A 16,396-nucleotide genomic window follows, 5' to 3' on the forward strand; every position below is an offset into this window, starting at 1 on the left:
AACATTTTTAATAGTGCGTAAATTTACGAATAATGGTTTTGTTAATCATATATTTCTTTAAAAAAAAGAAGTTAATGAATTTATGCCACATGGTGACAAGCAATGAAAAAAACTACTGATTTTTCTCCCTTAAAATGTTCGTAAATTTACGAATAATTTCTTAGTTGATGTCAAATGTGTTCTTTTTGCATTAAAAATGTTCGTAAATTTACGCACCTTTTTTAGGAAATATACAAGTTTGATAATTCCTGTTCATGCATTTTGATTCAAGGTTAAATTTGTGTGCAATAAAAGTGAGAGAAAAAACACATGCAACGAAAAAAGGGACTATCAAAGGATATTCCCTCATAGAATTCCGATGCGTTATGATTGTTATTGATTCTTTATTAATTTATACATGTATCATTTTTTTAATCTTGATACATCCTCAATTGTATTATACCCATCTTAATCTGTTTTAAAATTATAATAATATAGTAAAATAATAATCCCTGATTTCTTCAGTACTTGCAGACAAACAAGGAAAACTGCTGTGATATTAATTTATCTAATGGGATATTAATTTGGCTTCAATAGAAAAAAATCAAACATAAACATGTATATATATAAATATATACAGGATTTTTTTTCCCACTTTTTGGGAAGATAGCCCATGGCTTTGGAATTGGGAATTTTATCGGCATTTTCATGAAATTGGGAAAATAAATTCATTAGCCTTTTTTCCACACAAAAAGTCCAATGATTAGAGAAATACTAAATTTGATATAACCCTTTATAATCATTCAAATTAAAAGAACAAAATTATATAATACTTTGTTAGATGTAATTGAATTAAAATTGAGATAAAATACACATTAGACTTCTTTAAAAAAAAAAAAAAAATGACATCACATGACATATTAGTTTTTATTTTGAACATTTTGTGGTTATATTATTGAAGGGAATTCTTTTGATTTTAATGGCAAAATGTTCAAAATAAAAACTAATATGTCATGTGATATACAAAATGTGATTTATGTATTATTATGCAATGGATGCAAACAATATTATATAGGTCAAACTGGCGATAAACTTAGAAATAGGCGATCTGTCCATGAACAACAAATGCGAGACCCCTCAACAAGACAGATGCCTTTAAGTAAACATTTAGATGAATGTTCACATAATGAACCAAAATTTAAAATATTTCCATTTTATAAGCTATTTTCGAACAATATTTCAGCTAGGTTAGCAAAAGAACAACATTTTATACATGTATTTAAACCCAAATTAAATTTCATTTAATATTTATTGACGTTATGACGTCATAATTGATATGACGTTATCTCCATGACATTTTGACGTTGTAATATATTGTATTATGCCCTGATGAGCTATGCGAAACGCGTTGGCTAAATCAATATATATTTAAAATCCCAGACACGTGTTTTTACTTTTATTATATAATATTCACAATCTGGATTATTACATTTTACTTATATAACTATATATATATATATATATATATATATATATATATATATATATATATATATATATATATATATATATATATATATATATATATATATATTTATATATTTATATTATATATATTATATATATTTGTTAAAATTAAATTGATTGACCATTGATAAAAAGATATTATAATAAATGTTTATATATACATGTAAAAACTAAATATGTACGTTTCTATTAACATCATTTAGGCCTTTTATTTTCAGACAAAGTAGTGTGAAGCTTAAAACAGTATCCAATTGTAACAGTCAATTTTGGGAAATCAACCTTAGAATTATCTTCTGTGTTGGTCAATGTCATAATTGGTATAAAATGTACATTGAACTGGAAGTTTTCTTTATTTTAAATGATTACATTTGCTTGGTCAGCCATAATTGTCACAATCAAGTGGTCTTTTTACACTGTAGTTTTTTTCACTGACTGTGGGTTTGTTCTGAGAATGAGCCACACAAAGTATCATTGGGGAGATGAGTTGTCAAATTTATGCTTATCAGTCTTTCAAATCCAGTATACCTGTAAAAAGTGAATTTGTAACTAATAATCGCACAATATACACAATTAAAATTGTATGCATTTAGATTTATTTAGTACTGCACATTAATCATTTTCCAAAATTATGTAGCAAAATTATATAATGCTGCAATACTAAGATAATTAAAGGTCGCTGATATGTAATGGATGTGGTGTCCACCTAATGATCTGGGGGTCACTGGTTTGATCCCCAGTGTGGGAGCATTCTTAAGAAATCTCCAAGAGACACCTAAGTACTGGTTCTAGGCCCAGGAAACGAACTCAAGAGCATTTCAAATACATGAACGTAGTTAGTACTTTAAATTTAATCGAACTAAAAATAGGTTAAAACTCAAAACTGAAACCCTTTTTCATACATTTTATTTTGAATCAAGCAAATGTGGAAATTCATTAAAAATAATGAATACAATTTGAAAATTCTACTGTAAAGTAATCATGATAATTTAAGTTTTTTTTCAATTTTAAGAATATTAAATGATGATAATGATACAATTCTATATTACCTAAATGATAATAATAAAACACGAAATATTAATTCATGAAAAAACGTTTTAATTTATCAATATCGTGGTATTTACAACTAGATACAGGCAATTATATTAAAAGCATGCATTAATTATAATAATTATCAACCCAGACAGTTGTAGTGATTTATGGTCATTATTTTGATTAACGTTCTATACATGACCTGTCATTAAAGGTATTTTTTATCCAGTACTACAATCGCGATGATAGTCTGTATTGCATACATATTCCATCGTCTATGATCGATTCGCTTCTTTAAACTGAACAAATATTTAATGTTTACATCGCGAAACGTAATGCATCCAGTTTCACTTTCGGTTTGGTTGGTTTTGTAAACACTGTAATTTCATCTTAAAAATTGGATAATAGGGTGATTAAATAATAATGGAAAAGTAAATCATTTGGATAATAGGTCAAATTGCAACACAAATGAACGTTAATAGTGCTCTTAATATCAACGTTTCGGTAAAATGTTTGGCGCATCGTATACAGCCTCATAACAATAGACTGATAACCTTTTGGGTAGTAAAGTAGTAATACAAGGCAAGATGGCGACCGTTAGCCACGAGGCCTATCTTACGGAGGAATCCGAGATAGCCGATGTATCACGATTGTGTAAGTGTGTGATAAAATGTGACTTGCTTGTATCAACTAAATCTATAGTTTAAACATCGTATACACATAATGGTAACATACATTCCCTTTACAACTACGCTCCCGATAGGGAAAAACAACAAAAATACAACATATTTTTTGGTAAGTCATTGGTATGACCGACTGACTGATACCGTGTATTACTATTACATAGTCATCAAACATACATAAAAACATGAATACACACAAAAGCTTTGTTACAACATACAACATAGTCTACAACAACGCCAGGCCAGTCCCTCCTCGTAGGCAACTTATAAGGCAGCCACGCCTATCAACAGACTACTACGACACTAGGCATACTGTATGCCTACACGAGTCCCTCCTCGTAAGCAACTATAAAGGAAGCATCAACGTAGACTGCTACATCACCAGGCATACTGTATGCCTACACGAGTCCCTCCTCGTAAGCAACTATAAAGGCAGCCACGCCTATCGTGTCTTCCGGAGACTGAATCCCTCAGTGGGATAAATAATAATTATTATGATACTGGTATACATGTATAAATTGAATACATTAAATGCGTACGTAATGTGGATAAACGCATGACCTGTTGTAAAAAAACACATTCCTGAATTTCAAAATTAGCTCGTACCAAGGTAAAAAGCATGTAGATTACACTTTTAAACAATAACGTTTGTAATGTTACTCTTACTGTTATTCAAAACAAAATAAAAAATTAACACATGTATCGATCAGTCAATCCCAACGCTGAATGACTGAACAGAGTTACTCGGCCACGAGTAAAACGCTCTCTTACAGAGCCACCTATCGGAAACTACATTGACAAGGGAAAGTAGTTTTCGTCTAATTCGCACGTGCTCAAACGACGAAAACAATATTATACAATATTATTAACGTCACATGATGATGGGGCTAAAAATAGACATTTTATGTATCTGTATAATACGCATTTTCAGAAAACGTATAGAATTTCTCATGTTTGGTTCCCGATCTCTGCCGACAGTGTAAGGGAAAGAAGCCAATCTTATTATCATAGTACGAACAGGGTACCACGCTAGGATTTTACATCTACCGTGCAGGTAAAGATAATCACTATAAACAAAGATATGTGAGTAAGTGCCAAACAAACATTGAATCAAACGGCACACGAATTTCTAGACCCAAACAGATTGTTAACCCAAAACATGGATTTCAATTGGTTATATGCAATTGTTCTGTTCAAACATGTATTGTTCGATCGGTCGTCTACACATTCTGATTCAATCGGGAACTCGACAAGCTTGGAGTTAAAAATTTCGGCGGATTGTCCGGGTAAGTAAGCTTATTGCTCTTACTGTCCGTGTATGTAAGCTTATTGCTCTACCTGTCCGAGTATGTAAGCTTATTGCTCTACCTGTCCGGGTAAGTAAGCTTATTGCTGTACCTGTCCGGGTATGAAAGCTTATTGCTGTACCTGTCCGGGTATGAAAGCTTATTGCTCTACCTGTCCGGGTATGAAAGCTTATTGCTCTTCCTGTCCGGGTATGCAAGCTTATGGTTGTACCTGTCCGGGTATGTAAGCTTATTGCTCTACCTGTCCGAGTATGTAAGCTTATTGCTCTACCTGTCCGAGTATGTAAGCTTATTGCTCTACCTGTCCGAGTATGTAAGCTTATTGCTCTACCTGTCCGAGTATGTAAGCTTATTGCTCTATCTGTCCAGGTATGCAAGTTTATGGTTGTACCTGTCCGAGTATGTAAGCTTATTGCTGTACCTGTCCGGGTATGTAAGCTTATTGCTGTACCTATCCGAGTATGTAAGCTTATTGCTGTACCTGTCCGAGGATGTAAGCTTATTGCTCTACCTGTCCGAGTATGTAAGATTATTGCTGTACCTGTCCGGGTATGTCAGCTTATTGCTGTACCTGTCCAGGTATGCAAGCTTATGGTTGTACCTGTCCGGGTATGTAAGCTTATTGCTCTACCTGTCCGGGTATGTAAGCTTATTGCTGTACCTGTCCGGGTATGTAAGCTTATTGCTGTACCTGTCCGGGTATGTAAGCTTATTGCTGTACCTGTCCGGGTAAGTAAGCTTATTGCTCTACCTGTCCGGGTATGTAAGCTTATTGCTCTACCTGTCCGGGTAAGTAAGCTTATTGCTGTACCTGTCCGGGTAAGTAAGCTTATTGCTGTACCTGTCCGGGTATGTAAGCTTATTGCTGTACCTGTCCGGGTAAGTAAGCTTATTGCTCTACCTGTCCGGGTAAGTAAGCTTATTGATGTACCTGTCCGGGTAAGTAAGCTTATTGCTGTACCTGTCCGGGTATGTAAGCTTATTGTTGTACCTGTCCGGGTAAGTAAGCTTATTGCTGTACCTGTCCGGGTATGTAAGCTAATTGCTGTACCTGTCCGGGTAAGTAAGCTTATTGCTGTACCTGTCCGGGTAAGTAAGCTTATTGCTGTACCTGTCCGGGTATGTAAGCTTATTGCTCTACCTGTCCGGGTAAGTAAGCTTATTGCTCTACCTGTCCGGGTATGTAAGCTTATTGCTGTACCTGTCCGGGTAAGTAAGCTTATTGCTGTACCTGTCCGGGTATGTAAGCTTATTGCTCTACCTGTCCGGGTAAGTAAGCTTATTGCTGTACCTGTCCGGGTATGAAAGCTAATTGCTGTACCTGTCCGTGTATGTAAGCCTATTGCTGTACCTGTCCGGGTAAGTAAACTTATTGCTCTACCTGTCCGGGTATGTAAGCTTATTGCTCTACCTGTCCGCGTATGAAAGCGTATTGCTTTACCTGTCCGGGTATGCAAGCTTGTTACTGTACCTGTCCGGGTATATAAGCTTATTGCTCTACCTGTCCGGGTATGAAAGCGTATCGCTCTACCTGTCCGTAAATCACTGAAATCGTTTTATTGTGACACCTCTGTATCACCCTTACATGAAATGGGCATTTGCACATTTTGTTAAATTGACAAACTTAAAAAAAATAGTTTCAGATTCACAAAATTTCGTTGATATTTGTGAGAAAACAGTAATACTGAACTTTTGCCATGCACTTAAATGTCCATTAAATGCATCTTTTAGGATTAAAAAATCTGGAAATTATAAAGCGTTGAAACGCGAAAAGATTCAATAATTTGGAGAGTTTTGTTGTTATATTTTGTGATACTACGAGGATTACTTATATAAAGTATAAAATACATGACTAAATATATAAGCACGGATGGTCGAGTGGTCTAAGCGATAGAGTTTTACTTCTGGTGTCAGTGCTTCGAGCCCAGTTGAGGGTTACTTTTTTCTTTCTTTAATTTCATTCTTGTTTTACTGGATGTTTTTAGATCCAATGTTTAGATTTATCAATATAAAGCATTTAAAGACAAATTTCATTACGTGCCAAAATCTGTGAAAAGGTCCCTTTAGTGAAAAGCACGCTTAGTTGTCTCGTTTCGTTAAATTTCATAGATTGGACATACAGTAAATAAATTGGACAAAATAATAATAAGTTTGATTTCTCAGGCACGTTGGCATTTTGAAAGAACCTTACGAAGAAAGCGTCCGATATAAAACGTGTTGACAGTTCAATCCTTGCTAAGAAATAACGCCTTTCATTTTAAATTACGTCACTGTGTCCGTTCGTCCATCTTACTGATCGGTTTAAATTGTAACATAAATGTCCTCATTATTTCGAAATTTTTCTTATTTTTTATGTTATGTAAAACAAAACGTTCTAATGATAAAACTATTGATTGCACAGATACAATAACGGCTTAAAAATGTTTGAGCATGCGATATCGAAGGTAATAACATGTTGTTTGCAATAAGCCTTTAAATATATTTTTAATTTATCATACCACCGCATTGATATCTGCCTGATATACCGTTGCCTGATATATATTTTTTACATCATGGTCAACAGGAAGTTCTTATATCAGTCAATGTTTGGAGTTACGTGGGATTTGCAATAAAGTCAACAATTTCTATCAACATGAATCAGGTTCAACAAAACAAAATATTTGATACCAAGAACGTTCATATGTTATTCTAGTTTAAAGTCATAAATCACAAAAACGTTTATTTTTTAAAGATCACCACAGCCCGCACTACAGAAGTTAAATGACGTCATCAATGGGACAATACATCTTAAATATCGATATTAGTCATTGCACTCGCAAGCGTTGTACAGAAAGTCAAGACAAATGATAACTGTGGGAAGCGGACAATGACAACAAGCGAGGCATGTTACTGTATGCTAATCCTCAACTATTTGAACAAACGGTTTAACACGCTTATGTCAATATTGACACCATCTCCAACATGGGGTCTCCAAAATATTCGGTGAAGTGTGTTCTTCGATTATATTTGTCGCTGCAGTCCATTCCTGATTTCCAATTAAAGACGTTTATGATTAAAGCGGCTGTACTTTTCCCATTCGTAGTGCAAACAACTTTTTTCTCTATACGATGTTTAAAATAAGCGATTAGTCGTGTCGTCTTTGCGAACGCCGTTGCTACATGTATGTCAACGTGTTAAAGCCGGATCAGCAAAATCAGCAGGGGTTCGTACATTTTAAATATAAAAAAGGATTGCTTTGAAGATTTTTAGGAAAATGTGGTATGATAAATAGAAAAACAGGTTACTGTTCCATCGTTTTATGATATATCAGGCTCGGCACGCCGAGCCGTTATTTTTAAGCCTCGCCTGATATATTACAAAACGATGGAACAGTAACCTGTAATTCTCTATGTAGCCTCAGGTTGTATGATCAATGGCAAAGCAGATGCATTCAGCAACATGAACCAAGGCTATGCAATATAGTTGTTTGCAATTTAGATTGAAAAAAGTTATAACAATGGATGATGCAATGTGTAAGTTAAACTTTGGGATTTAATCAAGCATGATGTATTTTGGAAGGATATGTCTTCTATACGTTTTTAATGTTACTTGCACGTGGCAACCATATATTCAAATGATTTGATAGTTTGGTTAAAAATGTCCATGGGGGTTTAGAAAAGTTGTTTAAAGAGACATTCTTAACACAACGGCTACGACGGATGACAGAGAAGCAATATTACTAGCTTATTCTCGACCCCGTTTATATAATGTGTTTTGTAAAAAAAATAACGTGTTGTTTTCATTTTCATAAAATCTTCAACATAATATGAATACATAATGTTAGCTTGTGTAACGGCGTTCGTCGACTCCTCAGTAACTTTTTTACTCAATCATTTGACAATGTATAGATAGTATAAAGCAAATCACTTAGAGATCAACTTACCAGACTGTTCTATCATAACGTGATTCATCTAAGCCAGACTGATGAATGTTGGACATGTTTGTTTGCTTTTTCATATCCTCAGTAATATAGTTTTTGCGATGACTTAGTTTTAAAGATTGACATTTCACTTACATACTATTTGTATCTTTTGTTTTCAAAACGTGTTACTTGTCTACCAATCAATTTTTCATTCAACATATACTTTGGAATTCGAGGCATTTACCATCCTTTTTCAATAAACATGTTAAGAATGTAATGTATATACGTATCTTTCATCAAATCATTTTATTTTATTTTCATGTTTGGCGTTTAACTATTTATATACAGCTACGACCAATTCTACCCATGGACAGTGGTCTGAGAGTGTGAAGGACGGCGGGATAGAATGTGAGCTGAAGTGTGATGGAGGCTACGAACCAAACAAATGTAACGTTTTGTTAAACACGGGGAACGGCACATGGAATAAACAAGTCCCACACTGTGTCAAAGGTCGGTATTTTGCGTTGGTGAATTAAATAGTACTGCAATTGACTTTCAGAACTAAACTGCACATTGCTATCAACTATTAACGGAAAGTAATCCTAAGATTAAGAATTAAAATATTGAATTATACACTACATTCATGTTCCATCCTTGAAATAGCGAAGGATATAAGTAAATGAAAACTCGATCTTTTCCCACTTACTCGAGCGAAATGAGTATGTTCGATCATTTCACTCTTGCTTGTTGCCAAGACTGATTGAACCATCAACAACATGGGAATAATCTCATCTGCGAAATATAGATCGACCATTTAAGCACAAAACATAAATTGTGTAATGACATACACAAACATCTTCAAGCAGGAAGTAAGGCACCATTTCCAACTGCAACTAAGTAAGCTTAATTTTCATAATAAAAGGAAATGCGTGTGGTCAAAGCAACATGTGATCATTATCATTAGAGAAATTCAACATACAAGAAAATAAAATAAAAACACAACATGATTTATAGTGAGATCGTATTATCTCTGTATGTGTGGGTATGTAAATTAAACATGTCTGGTCGTTTCTATGCATCTCGTGAAAAATTGTGTTACATGAAAATGAATAAAACGATAAAACAATCTTACTTAAGAATTATTAACTATGGTATCTTTTACAGAACCTTGGACACATACGATTTGGGGAAAACTTATCCTTTCGGTAGTGGCGGGTGTTGGTGGAGTCGTTGCAGTTTCACTTTGCATCTGTTTAATCGGTTTCACGTGTTGCGGAGTGCGTGGTGGTTCATATGCTGCTTATATCCAGGTTTGTTAATGTTTTTAACATTAGTTAAAACTGTTGCTGTCTTATTTATTATTCACGGGAATTTTGTAAAAAAAAAGTAATCAAGGCCGATTATTTGATTTTTCCCGATTAACTAACACACTATTATTATGATCAACATTTTCCGAATGCGACATAAATCACTAGTTTATTAGCAGATACCGATTTGATTTCTGTTCATTCATTTTATTTTATCAATAAAAAACTTAGTTAAAAGTACACTCCTGATGACTCCTTTCAATCACCATGGTATCAAAGTAATGACACTTAAATATAGAACACAACACAAACACCCGTTGGTAAGAAATTGCGTCATACGTGATCTAGTCCTTGGTGTCACATGAACGGTAATTGTAAAGGCTACACCATTGTAAAATACGTGTGAAATCTGTTTCGTAAATACATTTCTTTTTTTTTTAAATACAAACTTTCTGTTTTGTTATTTTCATCAATATTAAAATTTGTTGAATGAGTGTTTACTTTGAAAATTATGCATATGAACAGTAATTTGTAAGGCTACACCATGGTGAAATATGTTTGAAATCTTTTTCATTATTAAATTTCATTTATTAAAAAACGTAAACCTAAACTGCTGTATTGTTTTTATCAATATTAAAATTTGTTAAATGATTGTTTACTTTGAAAATATGCATATTACTTAACAATCCTAGTTATAAATAGTGCTGATCTGATCGAAGGAACTGTTATCGTGCCAAACATTTATTGTAAACATCTCTACTGCTTAATTCAAAGAGTACTTATCTGTTTATGCTCCAGAAGGGAGGCATATAGTTTCCGAACTGTTCGTCAGTCCGTCAGTATTTCCGCTTTTTTTATTTTTCTAACTAAGCAAGTTTTGCATCTGACAATGTGTATAAGCATAAAATTGAAGCCATATTTAATAACCATCCAAATCTCAACATGCACTAGTGTAATTTCATTCCGTTCGGATTTCCTTCCGTTAATTTCTGCCACAGACATAACTTCGCTATGTAATGATAGAGTTTTAAAGTAACTTAACAAAACTTTAGAGCAAGACGACGCGTCTCCCTACCCCAAAGATCAAGGTCACAATTTGAGGATAGCTGTTACATTTGGTGGAAAAACAGCTCAAATATTCAATGCCTAAGCCACATCTTTCCCATATATTGATGAATGACTGAGCATGAATGTAGACCTTTTATAACTCGAAGTGAAACAAACATCTCCCTACCATCCAGGCAATGTCATACGTGGGGGTTCAAAGGCAAATCGTTTGTACAATAGCTTGACGGACTGTAACACTGTCATTCATCACGCAATTTTAAAATACATTACCACTTATGACCGCATACAGCTGACGACGAGACAAATGCCACACTCGTCTCTTTAACTCTAAGGTCAATGTCGCAAATAGAATTCAAGGGTCACATTTAGCCATAAAACAGCGTGTCCGGTTTGTAAAATTGTCATGTAATTTAAAAAAAACCAAAATGACCCATTTGAGGAGTCGACGCATTGTGTGTATCACACGTCTCCCCACCTCACAGGCCAAGGTCATACTTAGGGGTCAAAAGTCCCAATCGGCCATAAACAGCATGGTATGGTCATAAACAGAGTTTAAAGACGAAAGTGCACTGTGGGGGCATTCGTGTTTAAGTATTGAATGTAGCACTATAAGAAATCAAGTGTGATGTAATGCTGTTATTTGCCTGCTTTATGGTCATTGTTTATCGTACCATTGCACTCCGGAAACCTTGAAATAAGTGTTGCTTCTCCATACGCATCGAAGAGTTTTTACTTTATCGCACTTGATAAATATATTAATAATAATATTGACAAATGAAACCCAATTCCAATTAAACTTAGTTTTCGGTTAAAATAAATACGAAATTACGAGTTATTGATAAATAAATCATTCTTTATATTGAACAGATAAATATGTACCCTTTCCAGTGTATTAAAGTTTTAAGTGTATAAAATGACAAAAATATGTGTGAGTACTTTTTTACACACGGACTGAGTATGCTCAATATAATTATCGCGCCGGACGAGATCAAAACAAAAAAGGACTCGATCCAAGGATCGGCTTGAATTGCGATCCTCAAAGATTCGTTAATCTTTTGTTTTCCAACATGGTGGCCGACGGTGATTTTGGTTTAAACCTAGATTTTAAGGCTTTACATTCAATTATAAGTTTTCGTCAGAAAGTTGGCTGAATTCGGTTCTAAGATTATCACACTGTTAAACACTTTTTATCTGACTTGTTCTCATGTTTTATTTTTTAAGGTTCCAGACACTGAAGCCGGAAGTTGCTTTGCTTGCTGTCAGAGCACAGGTGCCAAGGGGTGTTCTGCATGGTTGTTGGTTCCGTTTATCGTGGCCTTTACAGTCACATGTGTGTTGTTGTTCGTCTTAAGTAATGCAACATGCTAATTAGACCAAGATTGGAAAATAATATCGGAACAATGATGTTTTCCTTTTACAAATATTATTATTTGATATCAAATTAAATCTCATGAACAGACAAAAATATGTATAGCTCGGAATAACTACAATAGACAATTTAATTTGAAATTAATATCGGAAAAAATAGGTTTTACAAATATCATTATATGATATCAAATGTCATGAACAGAAAAAAAAGTATTTATATACCCGAATTACTACAGTAGAAAAATTTAATTTTTATACGAATTGCTTCCAATATGGACTTTAGATCCATGATTCGGACTGATACTTTAATGTAGATAAAAATATATTATTTTCACACAAATTAATGAGCGCGAAAAACGTTCCTAGAATATCACATTCGGTATACTCAGTTTATTGATGCAAAGTTAAAATATATGTAAATATATGCATTATACAGACATGACAATAGCTTTATAAACATTCAAATATTAAAAGCTGTTTTAGCTTGTTTATTACTACCACTACAAGTTTTCTGTACAAGTCTTTCTGCGAATAATATGTTTTTGCGGAGGTCAATATTTGTAGTCTCCGATTGATGTTTTTTATATTTAAAACTGTCATTTCTTTTGTTGTTTGACATAAAAAAATTAATTTGAAATATAACCGGAATGCGTTTCTTTTCATATTTTAGTTGTTGCATTTAAAATGATAACTTATGTTGAACAGAACCATGATTAATATTACTGTATACAAGACTTCTAATAAAAAAAGTATTAATTGACAGTTTTTCCATTTACTTCATATTTCGTGAGCCGTGTGCTATGTATTTTAAGGGCTATGTTCTTTTTTTAAATTCAATATAAGACATACAATATATATATGTATATGATCACAAAAAAGTGATACCATGTAGCAGCAATAATGTTTAAACATGTTATACAATATATGCTAAAATATACTTTTTTGACCTTGTGGTTTCCTTTTGATTAAAAATAAAGGTTAACCTTGTGGTTTCCTTTTGATTAAAAATAAAGGTTAATATGTATTTTTGTCTTCGGTTGTTTATGATAGGTGTTGTTTTTTTAAAGAAAAACAACGGAATAGTTTTGAATAAGGATGAGTTGCATAAAATGGGTAGAAAGCATACTGGACTTGTTAATGAAAGTTTAATGTGTTTCCATTTTTGTTCGAATATATGAAGTGTATCATTGTTTAGGGCTATTTCTTTTTCAATTTGAATCTTCGGTTTTAAATAATTGATAAACCAGTTTATTGTAGGTGTTTGTTCACGTATTTCATGCTGGATATAAAATATTTCATTAATATAATTATGTAATTCACAGCGTTATTAACCTCTTGTATTTTGAAGGTATTTACACCTAAACTGATGTCTGAGAGAGATAGTTAAACATTTAATTGTTGTTTCTCTATAATTCTATGGATGTATGTATATTGAAAAATTCTCAGTGTGCTATCAGTAGTTGATTTATATGGCACGACAAGTATTTGTTTCCAATTAAATTATTTTTCTCCAAGAAGGTTTTGACATTTAGTTTGCGCTTAAGATATTTCGGCAGGGTTTTTAATTTGAAGTGAGTACATGGTATGTTATTGGATTGGTAACACCTTTAATATGTATGGGTATACTTTTGATCAATGTGTAGTTCATCAGGAAATTACTTGTAGGTATTCCGAATATGTAGCATAAGTTATCAAAAGAATAGAAGTCGTTTATTCTGTCGTCGTACAATTGATCAACATATTATATGTTTCGTTCAAACCAATGTTTATAGAAAAACGTTTTATTGTTAGTAGTTATGTCTTTGATGTTCCAGAAAATGATTTTACTGTTTATTTTGGTTTCTAAATTATGAGTTACTTTACACCATGCCGATAGAACATTCGATAGAAAAATGTTTTTGGTTGAAATTTCATCTAAAATAGTATTGTCGATATAACATTCAAAAAGTAAAGAGTCATCATATGTTTTGAGAATTTTCTGGTAGAATAATTTCCATTTACTCGTGTTGGTAATATCTTTTAACCCAACTGTATTTGATTGCATTCAGGAATGAATCTATATCCGTTAGTTTGATACCTCCATATTCCACTCGTTGAATTAATTGAGTTCGCTTAATTTTATCAGGTTTACCGTCCCATATGAAATTAAATATTTCTGATTTTATATCTTCAATAATATTATTTGGTGGTTTTGGGAGAACTGTTAGTGTATAAATTAATTTAGGGAGTGCAAGCGTTTTCAACACGGTGTTTTTACCGATTAGTGTAAGTTAACGATGATGCCATGATTTAAAAAAATATTATTTTTTATTTTTGTCATTTAAGCAATATGTGTTTTTAGAATTGTTTAATTTTCATTGTTTGTAAAGGTTATTCCTAACGTTGTTTCTTCATCTGATGTACAGTTGAATTTCATTTCTTTTTAAGATGAATATTTTTCTTTGTTTAAATTTACCTACTCGTAGCACAGTGCATTAACTTTTGTTTAGTTTAAGAACCGATGCCATTCCGAAAAGGGTTAGCGATTCTATAAGATTATTTAATGAGTCAAAAGGGGTAGAAGGAATCGAAATATAAAATCAATCGTTTTGCCAATTTCTTTATATTCCTTTACAATTTTATATGTCGACTGCAATCTATTTCAATTTGAGATGGTTTAAAATTTGCAATTTGGTTGAGAGGTAAATAACAAAATTGTTAAGCCGTTGAAATAGAATTGTGACTCTTATTATCCACCATACCTGGATTTTTAAAAAGTAGTTACGTTTTAGAACTTTGTTTAGGATATTTATCCAAAAAAGGCAGTTGAATAAAAACTCATTTGTTGTTTTATGACAATAATTTTCTGTGAAATGTTGCTAACTTGACCTTGTATATGTATATAGCTTTGTATTTATTCAACTTAAGATAGTGCATATCCTTCCTAACTTTAGATTGAGATTTTGTAAATAAGTGTAAAAATGTATTGGTTTTAAACCAAAATATGAATAAAGCACACAAATATTGAATGTCAAAAATGTGTTTATGTTATTATATCCGTCTTTAGCTTTAAAATGATATATAGTTTGACCATATTGTACCACATTCAATGAAGAAAACCCAAAGCGAAGTTTTAACGAATTTTATCCCCCCCCCCATGAACCTTAAGTGAAATTGTAAGATATTAAAGCGCAGAAAAAAACGTGGCACGGATAAGTAATGCATATCGTGGCACATGTGTTTTCAATGAAATGACACTAAAATGACAACTTCTGTTTACTCAAACATGCATGAATGATTTGTAGACACGAAATAAATCGGCTTAATGTAAGCAAGCTCGCTGTGCGATATGCATATATGTTAATTTACACAAACATTAAAATCTGACACATATAACCTTTAGTTAGCAAATATTTTTTTTTAGTTTAAAGATTAACCGAAAGCCCCTTGAACACCGTAAAGTGCTAATGAATTCATCGTCAAGTTGCTACGGTTTAACTTGAGCGATGAAATGCTTACGTGTTAAGGATTTAAAAGCTGTCAATTGAGAACGTGAATTCCTCTTATGTCCCCGTAAGAACCGATGAAAATGCATACTGTGAGGGGTTAATCGATTATGATACGTTACGGGCAATTATGTAATACAATTTCCGTCAATTGCAATGTCTCAGTGATTGACATACCAAGTATTATGAATTTTTACCGTCAAATATTGTTTAATTAAATTTAAGTTATCCTGATACCGGTTTGCTATTTCGATAAAAAAAGTATTTAACCAAATTATTTTTGTGTGTGTTACATATTACTACATATTAAACAGAATGAAACAATTTAATTCTTATAAAACAGAATAAAACGCATTTTTGTCCACATTATGCAAATAAATGGCCGCAAGATTTCACGAAGTAAATGTCTATAGAAACTCAGAATGAAGAAAATGCACAAAATAATCATTGCAAATGATGAATGCTCTCGGATAATTAATTTTTTTACGTTATGGGTTGATCGTTTACATCTTTTTTGGGCCCTTTATACAAAGTTCCGTCAAATACGGGGCACGCATGTTAATAGAAATTGCGCAGCCATAAAGAAAATGTTAATGAAAAGCAATAACTGACAGGAACATCATTGGAGCGGAACTAAAATATGCGGAAACACAAGAAAATCATTAGAAAGACAAACTTACAAATTAAAGGGCCAAAATAAATCAATTTAATAGAACGACTTGAAAATAGTTGCATTTAGACC

At 32.8% G+C, this 16,396-nt stretch overlaps 1 protein-coding gene across 3 annotated transcripts; it reads left to right on the forward strand.

Moving 5' to 3' along the window:
* Positions 1–2,888: 2,888 nt before the first annotated feature.
* LOC127831665 (uncharacterized) lies at positions 2,889–15,186 on the forward strand. 3 transcript variants are annotated; one of them, XR_008026448.1, is made up of 5 exons: positions 2,907–3,189; positions 4,150–4,504; positions 8,775–8,936; positions 9,591–9,736; positions 12,023–15,186. XR_008026448.1 is itself a non-coding variant. In XM_052356684.1 (4 exons), the coding sequence occupies exons 1-4, from the start codon at positions 3,123–3,125 to the stop codon at positions 12,167–12,169; spliced, it is 522 nt and encodes a 173-aa protein (XP_052212644.1). In that variant the 5' UTR covers positions 2,889–3,122; the 3' UTR covers positions 12,170–15,186. The 3 variants fall into 3 exon arrangements, 2 of the variants coding, with proteins under 2 accessions (XP_052212644.1, XP_052212643.1); XM_052356684.1 differs by lacking the exon at positions 4,150–4,504 and having other exon boundaries at positions 2,889–3,189; XM_052356683.1 differs by lacking the exon at positions 2,907–3,189 and having other exon boundaries at positions 4,078–4,504.
* Positions 15,187–16,396: the final 1,210 nt, after the last annotated feature.

The sequence above is a fragment of the Dreissena polymorpha genome, chromosome 5, assembly GCF_020536995.1.
Source record: "Dreissena polymorpha isolate Duluth1 chromosome 5, UMN_Dpol_1.0, whole genome shotgun sequence".
NCBI lineage: Eukaryota > Metazoa > Mollusca > Bivalvia > Myida > Dreissenidae > Dreissena > Dreissena polymorpha.